Source organism: Taudactylus pleione, unplaced genomic scaffold (genome assembly GCF_031769625.1).
Source record: "Taudactylus pleione unplaced genomic scaffold, aTauple2 ptg000637l, whole genome shotgun sequence".
Classification (NCBI taxonomy): Eukaryota; Metazoa; Chordata; class Amphibia; order Anura; family Myobatrachidae; genus Taudactylus; species Taudactylus pleione.
This window is the reverse complement of record NW_028285039.1, coordinates 5,787,855-5,811,502: the sequence shown is the minus strand read 5'-3', so window position 1 is coordinate 5,811,502 and position 23,648 is coordinate 5,787,855. Positions and strand designations below refer to the sequence as shown.

At 44.6% G+C, this 23,648-nt stretch overlaps 1 protein-coding gene across 1 annotated transcript in view; it reads right to left on the bottom strand.

Moving 5' to 3' along the window:
- WWC1 (WW and C2 domain containing 1) overlaps positions 1 to 23,648 on the bottom strand; it is a 288,584-nt gene that overhangs the window by 76,986 nt on the left and 187,950 nt on the right. Inside the window, exons 12-15 of the mRNA XM_088454941.1 lie at positions 21,994 to 22,102; positions 5,766 to 5,843; positions 1,621 to 1,704; positions 121 to 313 (exon numbers count right to left, since the gene is read on the bottom strand). Coding sequence (XP_088311067.1) covers positions 121 to 313; positions 1,621 to 1,704; positions 5,766 to 5,843; positions 21,994 to 22,102 — 464 coding nt within the window. The remainder of the gene's footprint in view (positions 1 to 120; positions 314 to 1,620; positions 1,705 to 5,765; positions 5,844 to 21,993; positions 22,103 to 23,648) is intronic.

The following is a 23,648-nucleotide window of genomic DNA, read 5'->3' as shown; positions in this document are numbered from 1 at the left end:
ACCAAAAATACAGACAAAAACAAGAGCATATATTCATACAATATTAGTATACAATAATGTATACCTGTATTAAATAATACAATTATTACTTAGGGCATATAGAAATTAAATGTCCATTACCAGGCATTCTTCTCTGTGTTTGGTTTGCAGCGTGCACAAATCCACTCTCAAGGTTTTTTGACGTAAAGTTGCATGGGATACTGGCACCAAAAACATTTCATTGTACACCAGACTGTCTGACACATCCACCGTTCTTGTCCGAAACAAACAACTTGTGCTTTCAGAACAGGGAAGAACAGCAACACGGATATATCTGGATCAAATAAATATTTGTCAGTATCTTCAGGAGTTAATTACTTGTGTAGTAATATTACTCATAGATTACTTGTGTAGTAATATTATGGCAAACATAATTTATCATGGGATTTATAATACATAACAGATGTAAAAGGTATACATTCTATAACGGTCTATCTATATGTATAATAGTGTATCTAATCCTTCACTCACCACAGCTTATTTGTCAAGCAAACATAAAAATATTAAATCACCCTTATGTTTATATCAGTTCAAAGTCAGCTTTCACAGCTGGAACCTGAAGATGTATTTTACTAAGGGAGATACGTACATAGAAGCTAATTGCATTAAATGTATGTTTTATATCAACTATCATAGATAAGCATCTAAAAGGAATTTTAAAATGGAAATATCCTGTGACATACACTGGTTCTAACATGGCAATTCACTGACCCACATCAATGACTTATCACTTTAATACACAAATATAGTTCTAGATCTGCACATTAAAGATTAGATAGAGATTAACAAAGAAATAGTGCAATAACGTTTAAAAAACATTATTGCATTATTTCTTTGCTATTCTCTATCTGAGAATCATATTTGAAAGACACAACTTATTCAACAAAAAGGACAGAAGAAAAGTTAAACAGATCCCTTCCTGGAAGGAACTATTTGGTGTATTTTGTTCTATTGGGAGATTAATAGATGTAAGAATTTTTTCCTATATGTTTGAATTGTATGGATATTGACAGCGCGGTATGGATATTGACAGCGCATAAGTGGACTTATCACTTTTATCACAAACTTGGGGGACGATTCAATACTCCGGGAGTTGAATAGCGATGAGAGGGAACTCCCGGACCTATTCAATTCACTGCGATGTTTACTCCTATGGGAAGCAGTTAAGTCATAGAATGGCGGTTCTCGCAACTTAACCTGGATATTTAGTCATGAGAACCGGCATTCTCCTACTAAAGTGCCAACTGCGAAGCCGGAAATTAGCCTCGTGGCCGACACTTTAGTCAGATTATACAGCTCGCTGAATTGAATAGCTCCTGGAGCTTCCCTTCCGACGCTATTCAATTTGCGCTGAATTGAATTGCCCCCTTGTTGTCTTTTGCCATAGAAAGATTAGCCCTTTGCATTAAACTATAAAGATACTAAAAGATGTATTACAAAAAAGTAGAGAATTGTCTCACAGATCATCAGGGAGGATACGGTGATGAGGAAATCTGTCATTTATTACATTACACACCAGCATTTTCAATGTCTGGAAAATATCTATTAAGTGAGATTTGCTAGAATTGCTGTCACACTTACACTTTCTGGCTCTGTTGTAACAGAGCAGATGAGTTATTGAGCTGCACAATAAATATTGCAAACTGCCTGTTCTCGTCATCATACCTAAGTGTGACAGAGGAAAAACAGGTTATGCAAGCAAGGTAAACAAATGAGGCAAACAAGTAAGGCATTTATAAACATAGAAATTGTAATAGAACTGTTAGTAATAGAAAGTGTAAATGCATATTCTGACATCACTCCAGGCCTGGGCCGGCATGCTGAGATATGGTCTTGTGTACAGCGAGTCCAGTACAGGATCTATTCTTCTTGGGATGTGACATCAAAGCTCAGTGCAGCACTCCCAGCTTAGGTCTACAGGTTGTCAATGATTGTACAGATCCCACTTCATAAGCTTGAAAACGTAAAAATATTACAGATGTGACTTTTTATACTGTGGCTTCAGTCATACCAAATAGTCCTTCTCGACACACCAGGTCCTAGATGACTTGACTGCGAGTCTTTTTCGCTCAAAATGTGCATCTAATTTGCATATTTAGAACAACTGGAAGAGACAAAACTGCATTGCTAGCATACACGGAGCATCTTGCCAAACATTTTTATATCTTTATATCTGTGTGCAGGTGAATCTGAATTTGTGTTAAAAGGGCTCCGATGCAAGCAGCTGTGGCTTTTCCCTATGACAGATTCTGTTGTTCATCATCTGCTACTTTGTACATGTGCTGCACCAATTCCTGTGTGGTTATAGCGTCTATAGTACAGTGAGCGGCTTTTCACTGTCTGCGATGCAACCAAGATGCAAAATTTAAAGAAAAATACAGTACGTTACTCATCTCGGAGCGCCTTAGTCGCGCCGTATGGCATAAAGACGCTCAGTGTATAAAAACATATCTATATTTTAAAATTGTGTGATCAATCCAAAATATTTTATCCAAATAAAAAGTACTAGATTATTTAAATACAAATAAATTATGATGTATAATTATTATAAAAAAAAGAAGAGATGTGTACTTTAATCAGTCCTTTATAGTGTATTAAAATGTAAAATTATATAAATGGCATCTTCCTATGATTATGTGGAATAAAATTAATAAGTATTATCTGTAGACAATTTTCTTCAGAGCTAAAGCACGTGGGGAATATGTGTCACTGTTGGAATTTTATCACTGTTCAGGATCTATACATTTATAAATTGATGTACTGTATGTGTTGCAAGGAATAATCAATGTGAATCAAACTCAGGTTCTCAACCTCTTGTGCTATAACCATTACCCTTTAACAGGAATTAAAATGGAAAATGGAGAAGGACAACATGGAGAATGGAGATACTGATTGCAAAATCGATACAGGTTTCAATTTCAATATTTTTATTTTCAATTTGACATTAAGTTTCGTTTTCATAAATTTGCACAATTTTAAAATATTCTTTTTTTATTTTTCAACCATATTGGTTGACACTACTAAGCTCTCAAATGTTGACAACCTACACATAGAAATAAATCTAGTTAGTAAGTTATAAAAAATTTTTTTTTTAAATAAAATTTCACAGGCTTTTCTCTGTTTTTTCTCTATCAATAGAAATTAATATTACAACAAATTTAAACTATACACACACACACACACACACACACACACACACATACACAGTCAGGTGCATAAATATTGGGACATTGACAGAATTTTCATATTTTGGCCTCTATTCACCACCACAATGGCTTTGAAATGAAACAAACAAGATGTGCTTTAACTGCAGACTTTCAGATTTAATTTGAGGGTAATTACATCCAAATCAGGTGAACGGTGTAGGAATTATAATGGTTTCTATATGTGCCTCCCACTTTTTAAGGGGCCAAAAGTAATGGGACAAACTAAACAATCCTAAATCTAACTTTCACTTTTTAATACTTTGTTGCAAATCCTTTGCAGGCAATTACATCCTGAAGTCTGGAACGCATAGACATCACCAGACGCTGGGTTTCATCCCTGGTGATGCTCTGTCAGGCCTCTACTGCAAATGTCTTCAGTTCCTGCGTGTTCTTGGGGCATTTTCCCTTCAGTTTTGTCTTCATCAAGTGAAATACATGCTCAATCGGATTCAGGTCAGGGGATTGACTTGGCCATTGCATAACATTCCACTTTTTAGCCTTAAAAAACTCTTTGGTTGCTTTTGCAGTATGCTTCGGGTCATTGTCCATCTGCACTGTGAAGCGCTGTCCAATGAGTTCTGAAGCATTTGACTGAATATGAGCATATAATATTGCCCGAAACACTTCAGAATTCATTCTGCTGCTTTTGACAGCAGTCACATCATCAATAAATACAAGGGAACAAGTTCCATTGGCAGCCATACATGCACACGCCATGACACTACCACCACCATGCTTCACTGATGAGGTGGTATGTTTTGGATCATGAGCAGTTCCTTTCCTTCTCTTCTCTTCCCATCACTCTGGTACAAGTTGATCTTTGTCTCATCTGTCAATAGGATGTTGTTCCAGAATTGTAATGGCTTTTTTAGATGTTATTTGGCAAACTCTAATCTGGTCTTCCTGTTTGTGTGGCTCACCAATGGTTTGCATCTTGTGGTGAACCCTCTATATTCACTCTTGTGAAGTCTTCTCTTGATTCTTGACTTTGACACATATACATCTACCTCCTGGAGAGTGTTCTTGATTTGGCCAACTGTTGTGAAGGGGTTTTTCTTCACCAGGGAAATAATTCTTCTATCATCCACCAGTTGTTTTCCGTGGTCTTTCGGGTCTTTTGGTGTTGCTGAGCTCTCTGGTGCGTTCTTTCTTTTTAAGAATGTTCCAAACAGTTGATTTGGCCACACCTAATGTTTTTGCTATCTCTCTGATGGGTTTGTTTTGATTTTTCAGCCTAATAATGGCTTGCTTCACTGATAGTGACAGCTCTTTGGATCTCATATTGAGAGTTGACAGCAACTGATTCCAAATGCAAATGTCACACCTAGAATCAACTCCAGACCTTTTACCTGCTTAATTGATAATGAAATAACGAGGGAATAGCCCACACCTGTCCATGAAATAGCTTTTGAGTTGATAGTCCCATTACTTTTGGCCCCTTAAAAAGTGGGAGGCACATATTGAAACTGTTGTAATTCCTACACCGTTTACCCGATTTGGATGTAATTACCCTCAAATTAAATCTGAAAGTCTGCAGTTAAAGCACATCTTGTTTGTTTAATTTCAAAATCATTGTAGTGGTGAATAGAGGCCAAAATCTGAAAATTCTGTCAATGTCCCAATATTTATGGACCTGACTGTATATATAGTATATATTCACACATACACTAGTATTTAGAATATACTAGCAATTGGTCCCGGCATTACAGGGTTTATTTATATCTGTTATTCCCCACATTCCGATATCTGTCCCTCCTGTCTGTTTCTTTCACTCTTATCCCTGTATCTGCACCCCATCCCTGTCAGTATTTCTCTCTCGGGGAGCCCCCCACCAACTCTCTCTCAACTCTGTCCCTCTGTCTGTCTCTCTATACTGACTACATCAATTTCTTTCTCCCTCATCTCTGTTCCCCCTCCGTCACCCTCTCTCATATCTGTCCCCTCTCCCATCTCTCTCATCTTTACACCACTCCCCTATCTCTCTCTCATCTCTGGCCCCCTCACCATCTCTCTCTCCCTCATCTCTGCCCCTTTTCCTACATCTCTCTCTCATCTATGTCCCTCTTCCCCACATCTGTCTCTTTCTTTCATCTCTGTCCTCCAACTATCTCTCTCATCTCAGTAGTCCTCACCCTCATCTCTCTCTGATCTCTACGCCCTCCTCCTCATCTGTCTCACTTCTGCCCACTCCCTGCTCCAGAGTTTGTCTACCTCTCATCTCTGTCCCTGTCTCTCATCTGCCTCCCTCCTCTTTGTCCATCTCTTATCTCTGTCTCTCATGTATCTCCAGAAAGGAGGGGGCTTACAGGAGCGTACTGATATGTACATTCATAAAGAGCTGGTGGAGAAGAGGGCTCTGCCTGGGCCTAAAGCAGCCAGTGAGATCGATTGATCTATCCATCAATCGATAAATCAAAGAAGATATATACAATATGAAAATTGATCTTTGCTATATGCAAATGTTACTCTTGGTATCTGCATTCTTAGATAACAATGGCATCAATAAAAAATTATCCTTACTTCGTCCCAATTTTAATTTGGGAAGCTCCTTCAGTCTCTGGATCCTCCCCTTCACATTCTGCATTTTCCAGCAGCTGCCTACAAACATCAGCAAAATAAATAAAACCATAAAAACAAACCATGTAAATGATGTTTACATAAACTTACATGCATATTGATAAAAATGCAGATAAATATATAATTATTGATGTATATTTTCTTAAAATAATCACGTCAGTCTATAAAAAAGACTGTAATAAGGACACTTTTCTAGTAAAGAACAACTTAACCTAAAAAGTAAGATTTTCTAATATTTCATATGGAAGTATGGGTGTCATGTTGATTTAGAAATTTCCATTCGAACAAAATAGATGCGATACCGGACTAGGTGCCCATTGGGAAAGAGGCCCTTCAAGTGGCCTCAAGTAGACGGGACCAAATCAACTGTAGGCGGATGTAGCATTAGCTCATCTTTAGCCTTAGAAATCAGTGGCAGGTGAGGACAAAGCATCATGCAATGTTAGGTGGAGTCACAACAAAAGCATGTGTAGCTAACACAAGTAGGCAAAGATTTGAACTGGTAGGCAGAGCAAACACGCTAGTGGGTGAATAACATACATCAGTTATGTAAGTGGTGCAGATCAATAAGTAAGGCAACAAGACTTCTCACATGTGTAATGTTTTCTATTTCATGCTAATTGCCTGCCAGGCCAGAGCACTGCTTTCCCTCATGGCCATTAGACTGCACCTCATATCAGTTATACTGTCCCAACATCAGCTGGAAGATGGCGGGGATAGCGGAAACATGGTCAAACATTGAGGTGCATATTGTGATCAGTTTCCTGCTTCTAAAGGGCACATCAGCAGCTGAAATTCAAACTTGTCAAGGTGTACGGTGATAAGGTCATGTCATGAAATAGGTTTGGGAATGGTGCACTGCCTTTGATAATGGCAGGAAAGACATTCAAGATCTAAGCACGGCCACCACAGATGACAATTTGTTCTGCATTGAAAGTCTGATTCAGGAGGACAGAAGCATTCCAGTTAGTGATATTGCTGACAAACTGAATGTGTCAGTGGGTACTGTGCACAACATCATTCATAGCAACTGGGGTACAGGAAAAAGTGTTCACGCTGGGTAACAAAGCAACTCACAGACGTTCACAAAACCAATATGCCGGGATAGATGCACTGGTGTACAGTTGGAACAAATGCTTAGACAAGTATGGGGACTATGTGGAAAAAATAATATGTACCAAGGCCATACCATTGAATAAAAGTATAAGAAATACACAATAGAGAGCATCTAACCTCCTAACAATTGACAGCATTCTAATGACCGATATACAATACAGAAAACATTCTAGCTGTTGATGTACAATACAGAGAGCATCCTCTTGACTGCCATACAATATAGGGAGCATCCTAGTTACTGCTATACACTACATAGAGCTTCATAGTACTACAACATAATATTTAGGTCATCCTACAGATGTGTACATTTGCTTCTCTGCTGCAATTTAAAAAAATCACAAGACACATAACTCGAAAAGCGTGCCTGTGAATGGGCGTGTGAGCTACATTTGTACCTGTGATCCATAGGATCACATTGTGCGAACGCTCCTGCAGCTTAACACGCATAAAGAGCACCCTACTGACGGTCATAAAATACAGAGGCCATCATAGTGACCTATATATAATATAGGGTTATGACTGATATAAATATATAGTTTTTGTTATCAATATACTGTATAATACAGAAAGCAACCTAGTAATCAATAAACAATACTTAGAACATCCTAGTGACCAATATACAATACAAAGAACATAATAATGACCAATATAAGTTAAAATATTTGGTCAAGCCACTGGTAACTGAATACAGATACTGTGCAGGGGAGAACAGACTGTACCAAACCCATACAGGAACTTTCATTCGTATATACTTAAATGTGATTTATTGTATATTATTCAAATTGTAGAATATCAAACAATGGATGTTGTAAAAGGGAAACTGGAGCAAAAAAATAAAAAGACCTGTATGAGGTAATCCCCCATGAACTACAAATTCTGCAGTTCAGATCATAACATGGATAACATTAGAGCAGTACTATACAGTGCATCCGGAAAGTATTCACAACGCTTCACTTTCCAAAATGGAATAAATTATTTTTTGTCCTCAAAATTCTACACACAATACCCCATAATGACAAAGTGTAAAAAGTTTTATTTTGAGATTTTTGCAAATTTAATAAAAAAAATAAAAAAACACTAAGAAATCACATGTACATAAGTATTCACGGCCTTTGCCATGAAGCTCAAAATTGAGCTCAGGTGCATCCTGTTTCCACTGATCATCCTTGAGATGTTCCTACAGCTTAATTGGAGTCAACCTGTGGTAAATTCAGTTGATTGGACATGATTTTGAAAGGTATACAGCTGTCTATATAAGGCCCCACACTTGACAGTGCATGTCAGAGCACAAACCATGCATGAAGTCCAAGGAATTGTCTGTAGACCTCCGAGGGGAAGGGTACGGAAAAAAATATCTGCTGCTTTGAAGGTCTCAATGAGCACAGTGGAAGAAGTTCGGAACCACCTGGGCTCTTCCTATAGTTGGCCGGCCATCTAAACTGAGCGATCGGGGGAGAGGGGCCCTAGACAGGGAGGTGACCAAGAACCCGATGGTCATTCTGTCAGAGCTACAGCATTCCTCTGTGGAGAGAGGAGAACCTTCCAGAAGGACAACCATCTCTGCAGCAATCCACCAATCAGGCCTGTATGGTAGAGTGGCCAGACGAAAGCCACTCCTTAGTAAAAAGCACATGGTAGCCTGTCTGGAGTTTGCCAAAATGCACCTGAAGGACTCTCAGACAATGAGAGACAAAGATTGAACTCTTTGGCGGAAATTATGTTATCATTGATCGCGGGTTGCTGGCCCATCGTTGGTGGTGTGCTGAATGAATGAGATCGATCATCCAGCACACCAGGAAGGTGCAGGGAGATCAGTCAGCGATATCGTTATCGCTGACTGATCGTACCGTGTGTACGCACCATAACTTTGCACCTTGGCAAAACCATGCTGCACTGCAGGTGGGGCTGATCTAATATGTGCAGAGGGATTTAGATTTGGGAGGGGCAGTATCCAAACTGAAAAGAGGATTTTTGGTACTTGCCGTTGAATCCTTTTCTCTGAGTCAGGCTGGGGGACACTGGACCATGGGGTTGTAGGTGGGAAGGTGTGGATTTGGCACTAAACACAGAAATCTATAACTCCTCTCCTCTGCAACCCCTGACTTCAGTACAACTTAAAAAGTGCCTGGAAGGAGAAGCAATACTCAGTGACACTGTCACACCGAAAAATAACGAAACTGACGGTCAATTAGGACCCAAATCCTAACTCATACTCAATACGACTGAGCGTGAGGGAGGGAACGCAGTGACCCCCAGCCTGACTCAGAAAAGAGCATTTTTGATACTTACCGTTGAATCCTTTTCTCTCTTTCCTCAAGGCTGGGGGACACTGAAGCATGGGAGGTTCAAAAATCGCCCCAGGGGGTGGGGGAAACGCTTAGGTTGCCTCTCCGGAGAACTGTACGTCCAAAATGGGCATCACCGGAGGCAAAAATATGAAACCTGTAGAACCGCGCAAACGTGTGGACAGAGGACCAGGTAGCTGCACGACAAACTTGTTCAGCTGAGGCCCCATGACACGCCACCCAGGAGGCTGCCACAGCCCGAGTGGAATGAGCCGACACCCTGGCTGCTGTCGGGCGCCCCGCATCAGAATAAGCCTTTGAGATCACTGAGCGAAGTCATTTTGCAATGGTCTGCTTCGTGGCTGGCCAGCCACGTTTGTGGACGTCGTAGAGGACCAATAGAGAGTCCGTCTGACGCAAGTCCAAAGTTCTGTCTAAGTAAATTTGCAGGGCCCAGATGACATCCAACAGTGATAAATCGTCCTGGTCCCCTGAAGACTGTGAAGGTGAGAAAACAGGAAAAACTATTTCCTGGTTCAAGTGGAAAGATGAAACCACTTGCATTTGAAAAGAAGGAACCTGTCGTCATGGAAAACAAGAAAATGTGGTTTGCAAGACAAGGCCCCCAACTCAGAGACCCACCAAGCCGAGCCAATGGCCATAAGAAAAAACACTTTCCATGTGTCGAACCAAAGGTCCACAGATTCCAAAGGCTCAAATGGAGCCTGCTTAAGAGCCGACAGAACCAGGGGCAAATCCCATGGCACTACTGATGGCTGAAACAGTGGCTGCACTTGCAAGACCCCCTGTAAAAAGTCTGCACCTCTGGGAGAGAGCCAGACGTTGCTGAAAGTAAATGGACAGAGCCAAAACATGTACCTTCAAAGATTGAAGCCGTAAGCCGGCTTCCAAACCACCCTGCAGAAACGCTAAAAGCCTTGGAAGGTGGAACTGGACAGTATGCACTCCGCGCCGCTCACACCACATTATATAAGTCTTCCAAACCCTGTGGTAGTTCTGTGCAGAAACCTGCTTCTGCGCCCGGAGCATGGTCCCGATGACTGAAGGGGAAAATCCCTTAGCCTTTAAAAGCTCGATTTCAACAACCAGGCCATTAAAGCCAACTGATGCAGGTCCTGGTGACAGAATGGCCCCTGCAGAAGAAGATCTGGTCGCAGCGAAAGACGCCAACTTGGACCTGCGGCTAGCTTGAGGACCGTGGTGAACCACGACCGGCGCAGCCAGTTTGGAGCCACTAGGATGACTGAAACCTGCTGCTCCCTGACTCGACGGAGTACTCTTCATAACTGGGAATTGGAGGAAAGATGTAGGTCAGACGGAAGTTCCAGGGAACTGTCATGGCATCCACTGCGAATGCCAAAGGATCTCTGGACCTCGCACAAAATTGAGGGACCTTGCAATTGTGGCGAGATGCCATCAGGTCCACCTCTGGCAGCCCCCTCCTCTGAACCAACTGCTGGAAAACCTCCGGTGGAGAGACCACTCTACTGGTAGGAAAATGGTCCTGCTGAGGTAATCTGCCTCCCAATTGTCTATCCCCGATATGAAGACCGCTGAAATTGCCGAGAAAATGTATCCGCCCAAGTGAGAATGAGACTTGCCTCTGCCATGGCACGCGTGCTTTTGGTTCCGCCGTGGTTTACTTTCGCCACCGCTGTGGCATTGTCTGATTGGATCCTCACTGGCTGGCCGGCCCAGAGCTCCAGCATATTTATCGAAAAACCTATCTCCGATGACGACCAGGTCCCCTGGAGACAGAGGTTCTCCATCACCACTCCCCAACCGCTGAGATTTGCGTCTGTGGTGACAATGATCCAGTTGGGAGTAACCAGGGACAGACCCTGGAAAAGGAGATCGGTAATCAGCCACCAGCTTAGTGACTGACGAGTGCTGTCTGACAGAACCAGCAACTGAGAGTAGAGGTCGTACGAGCGGCCCATCCAATTCCGGAGAATCTCCCACTGGAGAATCCATGAATGGAAGCAGCCGTACTGGATGGTCTCGAAGGTAGAGACCATCATACCCAGTAACTTCATGCCCAGCCAGACAGCACTTTCCTGACAGAGTCCTGAAGGGCCCGGGCTTTGGGCTTCCACCCATCGGCTAGCACTCAAGGCTCACAGATTTAAAATTGGTCGATAAGGGCTTTCGGACCAGGAACAGGTTGGAACCCCGTTCCAGTTGAGACTGTGGAACTGGAGCTATAACCCCCTCGAACAGAGGGAACCGATAGCCTGGTTTAAGGCCTGTCTCTTCTCCGGCGCCCTGAGCTTATCCGTGGCGAAGAAACGTTGCGGCGGTGGCCCCCTTAGGTTGATCACATAACCGCACAACCGCAGGAGACAACGCCCCTTACGCATCCGCTCCAGAAGCTACCCACCAGTCTCGGAAAAGGAGGAGACAGCCCCCACCTTCTCCGAGACCAGATGGGCTGAGATCCTGTCAGGTACTCGGCTTCTCGGGTGTCGTAGCACCTGGGGGCATGAATGTACCAGAGAATGTACCTCCTGGTGCAGAACCCCTGCTGGGGAAATATCATCCTCGGCCCGTTTTGACCTCTAACCGGTACCCCCCTCGAAAGGAAGAACGGAAGACCCAGAATCGTGAGCCCTTTTGCTTCTGGGGCACCACAGGCCCGTAGCTGAGACTCTAGAGGAAATATACGACCCATCTTGTATTTGCGACCCATCTTGTATTTGACCTCACACACAGTCTGCTGCCGCCCAAATCTGTTCCACCAGTTCCAGCAACTCCTCTCTGGATGAGTCACCGTAAAGGCCTGCCATTAATTTGTCAGCCCACTTCTCCATGGCTCGAGAGACCCATGCAGATGCCAACAATGGGCGAATAACGACCCCGGCGCCCATAAAAATACTCCTAAGGCATCCTTCCAATTTTTTATCCAGCGGATCCTTAAAGGAAGCCGCCCCTTGGACCAGAAGAGCCGTGTGCTTGGCTAAATGAGAGGCAGTTCCCAATTGGCAACCTACTAAAGTGGGAAAGGTTAAAGTGCTGCAAACTTACGAGGAGTGGCGTACTTCTTAGCCGGGGTCTTCCATGCTTCCTCGACAAGATTCGAAAGATCCATAGAAGCCGGAAAACAGATGTCCCTCTTACGCCTCCGCTTGAATGGCCCCCTCCGCCGCTGCTGAGGCATCAAGGTCCAGGCAGTCAAAAGACTGTCGTACCACCATAATAAGGTCCTCCACGTCGTGACTTAACGCGGGCTCTGAACCTTCCTCTTCGGGCAGAACCTCCTCTACTGGGAGTTCCCCCTCCTTCTTGGGATCTGACCCCTCTAATGGGACCCTGGATGGAGGAAGATGCTTATGCGCAGTGAGGATCCTAGGATCCTCAAAGAAGCGTTCCATATAGCAGGATACCTTCTCAAACTCTGCCACTGTGCACTCCATGGTACGGACCTAAGGCGGATCAGGGCCCTGGTGACCGACCCCCGCTACTGCGGACGGCACGATAGCACAATAGGGGCTGGTGCTGCTTGAGCTTGTTCTTCTCTCTGGTGGACCATGAGTCTCACCAAGTCAGAGCGAACGATTCTTAACCTGAGCCCACGCAGGTTCTTCTGTAACCGGCGTGGCTCCCCCTCCTGGCTACGCACAAGTGGGCCCCAGCTGACAGTCCACACACAAAGCCCCCGCATCCAGTTATCTACATGATAATTTAACCTGACACTAAAAAATATAGCCATAGTGGGGTTTTGGCCCTTTGCGGACTTTAATTTCTCCGTCATTTGAGCCCCCCCTCTTCCTGCGATATCCTGCCGCGGCAGGTAACCCAGAAATAACAATAAAGACTTTATAAATAAATATGTCACATGCGGCAATGAATACTGCAAAAACTCCCAAACAGGCACAGAAAGATTTAAAAATAACTGTAAAATACTTAGCTGCACCCCGCAGAGGGAAAGGAGCTTGAGATTTCTCTATCCTCCCTCCATGATGGCCAGGCTTGTTCCACTATAAAGACAGGAACAGCCCACGCAGCTTCCTGGAGTCTCCATTCCAGCAGCCCTGGCTCCTCCCCCCACTATACTGAGCAAGCCCCAAGGCTTCTCCCTCAAGTGCTACTCCCCTCTGTTAGGAAAACACTTGGGCTAACCCCCACACACCGAAGGTGGTCTGTAGTCGGCGCTCTCCCCACAGGAGCCGCCGACAAGAAGCCTGGCAAGATGGCACCTGCCATCCAGGACCACGCTGACTGCCTGCACCTCTACCAGATACAGCAGCGCGCTATCCCCGGGCCCAGGCGGTCTCTCAGAGACCGAAGTGTGCAGCCCTGAAAAAAAAATGTGCCTCTCTCCTCAGGCACTAAATTTACACTGAAGTCAGGGGTAGCAAGAGGGGAGGAGTTATAGATTTCAGTGTTTAGTGCCAAATCCACACATTCCTACCTGCAACCCCATGGTCCAGTGTACCCCAGCCTTGAGGAAAGCGAAATCTAAATTGCAGACTATAAATAAAGCTGTCCAGCATTTGAGGGATACATGGAAAAGCAGGTAGTACTTATCCTGCATGCAAAAATAATAAAGATATTTGCAACCCTTGCATTGCAACATGGTTTGTTACAGATCAAATGTTACTTGCATTTTTTGGTTATTCCCACCCCAGAATCAGCCCCATGTTATAGCAGTTGAACCAGAAGAGATGCAGGATTGATCACACAGTAGAGAACAAAAAAAACATTGTCCGTTTAAATTATATAGTTTAATGCTTAGCTAATATAAACAGCAGTGCAAACTTTTGCTATGCTCCACAATGCATGTACTAATAGCGGATCCAGAAGTAAAAGACTGAATGAGCAAATCCCAAGGCTTAAATATGATTCTTGTGTGTCAAAATGCTGTTAGCTTATATTTTTCACAGAATTGTATTGAATCTTGTTATAGGCAGGGAGCCTGCACTAGCAGATCCGGCCGTAGAGGCAGTGGAAGTGGACAGTCTATGGATAGACATGTCAGGTCGGAGAACCAATGCCTCTTGGGCAGGGGCTATTAGTATTATCCAGCCACCTTCCTGCTTGAACTTTCTGACCACTCTTAGAAGGAGGGAGATTTCAGGAAACAGGTATTCTGGACCCAAACATGGGGACTTTGTGATTGTGACGTGAAGCCATGAGGTCTACGTCCGGTAATCCCCACTTGTCCACCAGTAGTTGAAAGACATCCGGATGAAGAGCCCATTCTCCGGCGTGTATGGCCTGGCGAATTAGGAAGTCCGCTTCCCAGATGAGAACACCTGGGATGAATATTGCAGAGATTGCCAGAAGATGGCCTTCTGCCAACAGCAGAATTTCTGCCACTTCCTTCATGGCTGCCAGACTTCGTGTGCCTCCCTGATGGTTGATGTAGGCCACTGCTGTCGTGTTGTAGGACTGCACCTGGACAGGCCTGCCTTGTCCTTCCCTGAAAGGTGTGATGGCCTGTCACTGCTCCCCATCCTCGCAGGCTTGCATCCGTGGTGAGGAGTACTCAATCCAGGACCCATAATGGAGGACCCTTGTTTAAATGAGTCATCTCCAGCCACCAAGCGAGGGAGCGCCGAACCTTTGGCGAGATGCGGATCATCTGAGACTTTATCCGATGATACTGACTATGCCAATGAGCCAGAATCCAATTCGGCAGGGACCTTGAGTGGAACTGGGCATAAGCCACCATGTCGAATGTGAATACCATGGAGACCAGCACCTGCATTGCCAAGTGTACTCACACTCTTTTCTTGCAGAGAAGACTGCACACACAAGACTGTAGTGCCACAATCTTGTCTCCTAGTAGTAGAATCCTATATCCCAGAGGATCCAGCAGCACCCCCAAGTGTGCCATCTGCTGAGTTGGAGAAAGAGAAGACTTTTTCCAATTGATTATCCAGCCATGCTCTTGTAAACAGACAATGGTCATTTGCAGATGACATTGTAATATCTCCTGAGATTGTGTTAATATCAGGAGGTCGTCCAAATATGGCAGCATCCTGACTCCTTATCGTCTGAGATAAACCGCCATGACTGCCATTATCTTGGTAAATACCCGAGGGGCTGTGGCCAGACCGAAGGGTAGAGCCTGAAACTGGTAATGTCGCTGATCTACCGCCAATCTCAGAAATCTTTGGTGGGATCGTTCAATCGAAACATGCAGATATGCATCCTGTATGTCCAGGAAAACCATGAAATCTCCAGGCTCCATCACCAACATAATTGACCGTAGGGTTTTCATACAGAATTTTGACACATAAAAAGTAGGCGGCGTCTAAGAACATAGTATGTATTTAAATTAATTTAAATACATACTGTGTGTATAGAATTTTCTTATACTCCCGAGAGTTTTATTGATATTTTTGAAAGTTTACATATACTGATATTTGAGCCTTTAATAAAGGTGGTTTATAAATACACTCCCTGATATGTGTTCTTAGACGCCGCCTACTTTTTTTGTGTATTTCTTTATTGTTGCTGGAAGTGTGGTAAAAACTTTCTGTGGGAGTGCTGCAATCTACACAAAGAGGGGGGTTAACAGCACACCATTACTGGCGCTTAGGCTATCTATCTTTTTTAGAATTTTGACACATGGATGAATCTGTTGAGAGGCTTTAGATTCAGAATAGGCCGATGCGACCCATTTGGTTTTGAATCAAAAATAAATGTGAATAATAACCCCTTCCCTGTTGCGTCACAGGTACAGGGACTATGACTCCAGACTTCAGACCCCAATAGACTCCCGGTAGGCCGAAGCCCTAACAGGGACTGAAGGAAGGGTTGCACCCAGAAATCTCTGAGGGGGATGCCTCAGGAACGTGATGGCATAACCATGAGAGACTAGCTCTCGTACCGAAGCATCTGTAGTTGTCTGACACCAGGCCTTGGAGAACTGTAAAAGTCGGCCTCCAACCCTGAGACTTACTATCTGACTTGGAGGCAGGAGGTCTTTTTGCCCAATATTTCTTGGGCTGATGTGTCTTGCGGGCATGACTCTGTCTAGAGGAATACTGACCTTTTGCCCTACTCTGTGGGCAAAAGGACAGAGCTGCCGTCTGCCTGAGTTTAGGGTTACTCGTAGATGGCAATTCAACTGACTTCGGTGTTGCCAGAGAAGTCATTACATTAGCCGGCTCTGGTCCAAACAGCTATCCCCAGGGGTGCTGGGAATAGCCCCGGGATATCAGCCTGGGCCTGGGGTGCCCTGAGGAGGGGATCCCCTTTAGTTGGGGGTCCCCTAGGATCCCCGGCCTGATCTGACTAGCGGTCAGGGGTGATGCTTCGGCTGGGGGGCCCGGTGAAAGGGCTCCCCTGGCTGTGGCATCACCCCCTTGCTAGAAAGGGTCCGGTACTGGTTCTGGTAAATACAGGGAAACCCTATGCATTTTCTTCCCCAGTATTTCCAGAACCAGGACCGCCTCAGAGACCAGTGCTGGTTGCGCTGAATGCAGGGGACCCCTATGTCATTTGTCCCCCGTATTGTGGCCACCAGCACTGGTTCTGAAAAGCCTGGTGCTGGCTGTGTTTCATACGGGGGACCCCTACACTGTTTGTCCCCTGTATTTAGCACAACCAGTACTGGGGTTCCAAAGTCCGGAGCTGGTAGGTCTTTTGGGGGGGGGGGGGGGGGGGGGGGGGGCACACAATTTTTTTTAAATTCTTACACAGGTTTTATTTTTAAACACATAAGCACTAACGGGCCTCACTGATCCTGTCCGTGCTTCTGTGTTTATTTATACACTGATACAGGTATCAGGGATCGTTCAGATCCGAGCCTGCATCAGTCTGCTGCAACCTCCCTGGGGTCCTGCTGCCTGCACCACCGCCGCCGCTAACGTCCATGGGTTCCGGCCGCAGCTAAAACCAGCTATCCCCTGGGTTCTGGCCGCAGCTTCCTTCCCCCGAGCCCAACGCCGCTACCACCCGCACTGATCTGCCATCTTGGTGCACCCAAGTGAAGCCACAGTGAGTACACCTGATGGAGGCTCCTACTGACGCTGCGCATCAAGTTGAAACTTCGTATCTCTATAATGGTGGATTTGTGAGGTAATAGTTTAAAAACTATAAATTTCTCAATTACCTAAACCCCAAAAGCACCTATCCTGGAACAATAGTTACCTAATAAAACAAACCCAAAGTGTAAATTTGCCCCCTACCCTGAGTTATGCCTTCCCAGCAGAAAAGTGGTCCGAATTGAGTGTCAGAAAATACTGACAGTTGGAAATTTAAATTACCGTATATACTCGAGTATAAGCCGAGTTTTTCAGCACAAAAAATGTGCTGAAAAAGTACCCCCTCGGCTTATACTCGAGTCAAGTGTAGCGCTGACCGGACGGAGTTCGGTCAGCGCTACACATTGCCAAACACACAGCCGCCGGAGCCGGCAGCTGCGTGTTTGGTGTAATCAGCAGCCGCTGAGAGTCTGTCAGACTCTCAGCGGCTGCTGCTGCTCCCACTGCGGGAGCCATCTTTCGGCTCCCACAGTGGGTGATGGGAGAAACGTCGTCATGACGACGTCTCTCCCATGCAAAGCGGCCGGAGGAGCGGACAGCGGCGGGACCAGGAGCGGGAGTTCAGGTAAGTGATTTTTTTTTAAATTCTTGTCACGTCTCTCTCTACTGGGGGGGGGGGGGGGGACTACAGGGGGCACTACCAGGGGGCGATTACTACAGGGGGCACTACCAGGGGGCGATTACTACAGGGGGCATTATCAGGGGGCGATTACTACAGGGGGCACTAAAATGGGGGATTACCACTGGGGGAACTACCAGGGGGGGATTACTACTGGAGGCACTGAAAGGGGGGATTACCACTGGGGGTACTACCAGGGGGGGATTACTACTGGAGGCACTGAAAGGGGGGATTACCACTGGGGGCACTACCGGGAGGGATTACTACTGGGGGCACAACCAGGGGGAATTACTACTGGGGGCACTACCAGCTGCTGCCATTTCCCACACTAGGCTTATACTCGAGTCAATAAGTTTTCCCAGTTTTTTGTGGTAAAAGTAGGTACTTCGGCGTATATATATTCGGGTCGGCTTATACTCGAGTATATACGGTACTCCCAAGTTCTCATTTTTTATGTTTTTGCCCTGAAATTTGGCATGCAGCACCGAGCGACAGCTCTACCAGACCATGCCAAATTTCAGCTCCGTACCTCCAATAGCTTTTAAGGTGTAGCCCTTTCAACACCATGCCCTATCGGAATTTCTCTATAGGAAAATTCAGTTTTTTCCCAGAGAGGACCCCTACATTGTTTGTCCCCTGTATTCTGACAACCAGGACTGGCTCTGATTAGCTTGGTGCTGGTTGTGCTTAATACAAGGAACCCCTACGTCGTTTGTCCCCTGAGTTTAGCACAACCAGCACTGGGGCTCCTAAGCCAGACGCTGGTTGTGCTTTGGGGGCACGTAATTTTTTTTTTTATATTATACATTAATTTTTTAAAACAATGCATGGAGGGATCTCACTGATATGTCCATGCATCTGTGTCTTATTGATTTGATTTTCTCAGGTGCATGCCCAGCACCAGTGAGTCCCTCTGTCGCCTACTAATACTTCTGTGCACGCCCGTTGCTGCCACTGCCCCACACACCTGCAGCCTGCCCCAGCAGCCATCTATCCCTCTGCACTCTTAAAACACCTCCTGTGTGCTCTCTGCTCCTCCACCCGTGTTCGTGTACCTATTTGTTGTCCTTCTGCCCTGCAGGTGGCCCGGTTTGCTCATCAAAACCCTGAGCAATGAAATTCCATAGACAAAAAAACCCATGTCTCACATGTCCCATTAAGGCTTCTTAGACATGATCAGAAATTTCATAAAACCTACTGAATTTCTGACACTCAAACTAAAAAAAGCAATGAAATTACGATTATTAAGGCTGATGCCTTAATGGACGTGTTCCTTGCGCAATACAGATATGGTATGCCATTACACCCTGTGGTTAACTGCAGGTTCAGCACTCTCACAGAATGAGATTGCTGTCGGTCACAAAATGGTGGAGCTGCTAATTCACAGAACTGTGTGCTCATTGGAATACACACATGCAGTCTATGCAACTGAGGTCTGAGCAGTTATGTGGCTCCCACATCCCACTGATTGTCCACAATCTTCCCATTCGATCACCACAACAATCTCACTGGGTTCCAAAATGTATTTTCCTTAATGGTTGTAATTTCATTCCTTTTTTTAGTTTGAGTGACAGAAATTCAGTAGATTTTGTGAAAGTTCAGATCATGTCTAAGAAGCCTTAACAGGACATGTGAAACCGTAAGGTTTTTTGTCTACGGAATATATATCTATATAGGGTATGCAGTCGGGAAACCGGCTGCCTTAATACCGACAGCTGGCTTCCCGGCTGCTTTATCCCGGCATGGGATAAATGACCGGCGTCTATATCTAGACGGCTGTCATTTACCCGACGCCGGGAGACAGGCGCCCGGCATCCCGATCGAAGGGATGCCGGGCGCGGCGAGCGGACAGCCGCGGGGGGGGGGGGGTGGGGGGAGGGTTAGGTTTAGGGCACCCGGGGGGGACTTAGGGTTAGGCAGCCCCCCAGGAGGGTTAGGGTTAGGCTAGGAGGAGGGAGGGTTAGGCACCCCCGGGGGGAGGTTAGGGTTAGGCACACCCGGGGGAAGGTTAGGCACCCCCCTGGGGGACTTAGGTTTAGGCAGCGGGGAAGGGGGGGGGTGTTAGGCACTTAGAGGGGGGATTAGAATAAGGCACTTGGGGGGGGGAGGTTAGGGTCAGGCACCCCTAAGGAGGGTTAGGGGGTTAGGTTAGTTTATACTTACCTTAGGGACGATCGGCATTTCCAGCGCTGTCGGGCTTCCACTGCCGGGCTCTGCTGATCTGTCGGGCTGCCGCTGCCGGGAATCGAACTGCCGGCCATGCGGCAGCCAGGATTCCATTCCGATTCCTTATATAGATATCTATCTATATTTATATATTTTTTTTACCTCCCCTAGCCCCTTATTAAACATACCCCAAATTTATGTGAAGAGTCAGACACAAATTATTCAGCACTTTTGTAAGCAGGCAATTTTCTGCAATCTGATTGGTGGATAGCTCCTGGCATTCATCAATCAGTGTGTGTAGAACTCCTACCACTGCGATTGGCCAGCGTCAACCACCAATCAGAATTCTGGCCGTGGTTAACAGCGCGGTTGCTTTGCACACACTGTGCTTTTATAGAATCCAAGTTCTAACTGGCGGCCAGGATGCAGGAGTATCCTGAGCCGTGAGGCAGTCAGAGTAAGTACAGGGATCTCCCCAGCGGCTGCTCCAACCCTGCGGTAGCCGGATCGCAGCTCCGTTTCCTCTGCTGGTGCCCCCTCCCTCCCGTCATGCTCTCCTCACTGCAGCCCAAACTGCTGGGGGAGAAGATCAGGTAATCCCTGAAAATGTGTGTAACTAGGGGGGCGATCACCCTGATCGCCTCCCCCTGGATCCGCCACTGGTTATCACACAATCCATTCTGGTTAACATCCTGCTCAGACAGGCCTAGTTTTTTTTTCTTTTTATTAAATTTGCAAAAATCTAAAAATAAAACTTTTTACACGTTGTCATTATGGGGTATTGTGTGTACAATTTTGAGGACAAAAATGAATTTATTCCATTTTGGAATAAGGCTGTAACATAACAAAATGTGGAAAAAGTGAAGCGCTGTGAATACTTTCCGGATGCACTGTATGAGAAGGCAATAACATATACTGTATGTGCGGGCATATTTCTTTTCGGTTTTTGTTTCACAATATATGCCTGATGTTGTTCTGGCTGCTGTTAAACAATCCTATATGATGACATGGTAACTGCAATTGTGTCTGAAGCATGCATGGTGCTGTAGGAACTTGCAGAACATTGGGATCTCTTGACCTAGCAAGCTTAATTGTTTTGATCATAATATAAACAAATTCCTCATGCTTTCATTTGCTAGATACACACAGGAGCAAATTCAATTAACCACAGCTCTGCTCTGAGCTATTCAATTACTAATACCACTTTCAGACTGCAAATGGAAAAAAACACGGATTTTTCCCGACATTTGCGTACTGGGGTGTTTTGCCATTCTCTGTCTGTATCCTCCTTCAGAGAGAAGAGCAAATTACCAGGTCAAAAATTTCAACCTGGTAATTTGCTGATTTACCCGGGTATTTCTTCTGTCTGAAAGTGTCAACCCGGGACAAAATGACAGTGTCTCCGACCCTGGTAAATTCCTGGGTCAAAGTCTCGGGAATTTATATCCGGGATGACCCTTTCAGACAGAAAAAGGACCTGTGTAAATCACCAAATTACCGAGTTGAAATGTTTAACCCGGTAATTTGGATTTCTGTCTGAAAGGGGTATGACACTACACCATGTGGTAAGTCGAGAGGGTGCACGTAACGTGGATTTTTCCTTGCAGCCCCAAAAACCCGTGTTGAGTGCACCCTCTGTGGCTTACCGCTCAAGTTAAGTTTATAGCACCGGGCAGGGCACTTAACACGGGAGTTATGAGTTAAAACTAATTAGCCGCAAGCTTACCACAAGTGGACATTGCAAAGTCATTGAATAACTGCAGGCGTTAAACCCGGGAGCTGCAGCTGCATGATAATTCCACAGCTAATTATATCTGGCCCACAGATGTGCAGTAGTGGCTACAAACCTTTTCTTTAATATACATATAAATAAAATAGTGGTAAAAATGAAGAAACATTACATGATATATAAAGTTGCATTAGGGTGCAGCTATTATGGTTGTTATGTTACAGTCTTTATTCGGTACCTTTGTGTGGTAGCTTCATACACCCCACTGTCTCCAGCAACAGATTCATCAGACACAGCAGCTGATACACCAGATACTTGCAAACCAGACACAGGAAGGTTATTTAAGCCTGTTCAAAAAGATCAGAGGGAAATGGTTAATGGTTTTGAATATTAGGATAAATGTCTGGTCTTTTTTTGTCAACATAGTAACATACATACTGTACATGCAGTGCTAATTTTCAGCAGGAACACGTAGGGACTCATTAACTGACGTAATGGCATGGGCCAAAATGTATTTTCCATAAGATAAGTTTTATTTTAAAGTCCCTTTTGAGTGCCTTCTTTTCTATATCTACATCTATATAAATAAAATTGTTTTTCTGTAGCTCCACCCGCAGTTCCTGAACCTATGCCCTGCATACATGTATAACATATGAACACTGCTGGCAAAAAAAAAAAAAAAAAAACCCTGTTGCTAACAGAATAATTATCACAGTGGATTAATAAAACTGCCTTCAGCAGATTCTGTTCATAGTTTGGCTATTAGGTTTCGAACTTGGGTTGGGATTATGCCAACTCTATTATATTTATTTTCATTATTATTATTGATTTGTGATGCTCCACAGTGCTGAACATTGGGGAAAGCGAGTATTATATATAAACATAAACCAGAATACAAAGCATTCTAATTGGCACAGGGCACAGCTGAAACAAGAGGAGCAAGTGTGGATCACAGTGGAGATAGGGAAAGGTGTGAAGCTGCATTAATGGAGAGTAGTATAGATGGGAGTACCGAAAACACTAATAAAAAGATGGATTTACAGAGATTTGACATCTATGGGAATAGTCTGCTTGGGCAATGTAAAGAATTCCTTAGCCCAGTGGTTCTCAAACTCGGTCCTCAGGACCCCACACAGTTCACTTTTTGCAGGACACTCAGCAGGTTCACAGGTGTATTCATTAGTCACTGACACGTTTTAAAAGATCCACAGGTGCAGCTAACTGTTTCACTCGTAATTATGTGAGGATACCTGCAAAACATGCACTGTTTGGGGTCCTGAGGACAGAGTTTGAGAACCTGTGCCTTAGCCGGATAGCTGCAAAGGAGAAGTCTTATAGTTCAGTGGTTCTCAAACTCGGTCCTCAGGACCCCACACAGTTCACATTTTGCAGGTCACCCAGCAGGTGAACAGGTGTATTCATTACTCACTGACACATTTTAAAAGATCCAGAGGTGGAGATAATTATGCACTTGCGATTTTGTGAGGAGACCTGGAAACATGCACTGTTTGGGGTCCTGAGGACAGAGTTTGAGAACCTATGTTACAGTTGATAGTCACATGTAGTTACCAAGACAAAGCACAGGTCAGAGGTGAATCGAAGAGGGTGAGATGATGAGTATATTTAGAGAATAGAGCTGTATGAAAGAATGTTATTGTAGTGAGTTCGAGTCATGGAGCCAGTATAGGGATTCTATAGTGTTTCTATGGATTTATGAGATTTAGGGTTCTATTTATTGGAGTCTGTATTTATTATAGTCTATTATATTTATTATAGCTTTGCTGGTTCACACAGTTGTAGATCCATTTAAAAATAAAAAATAGAAAATACATATACAGTAGTAAAAAAAAATTTTTTTTTTTTTTTGCTTTATATTTATTTTAGGAAAAAAAT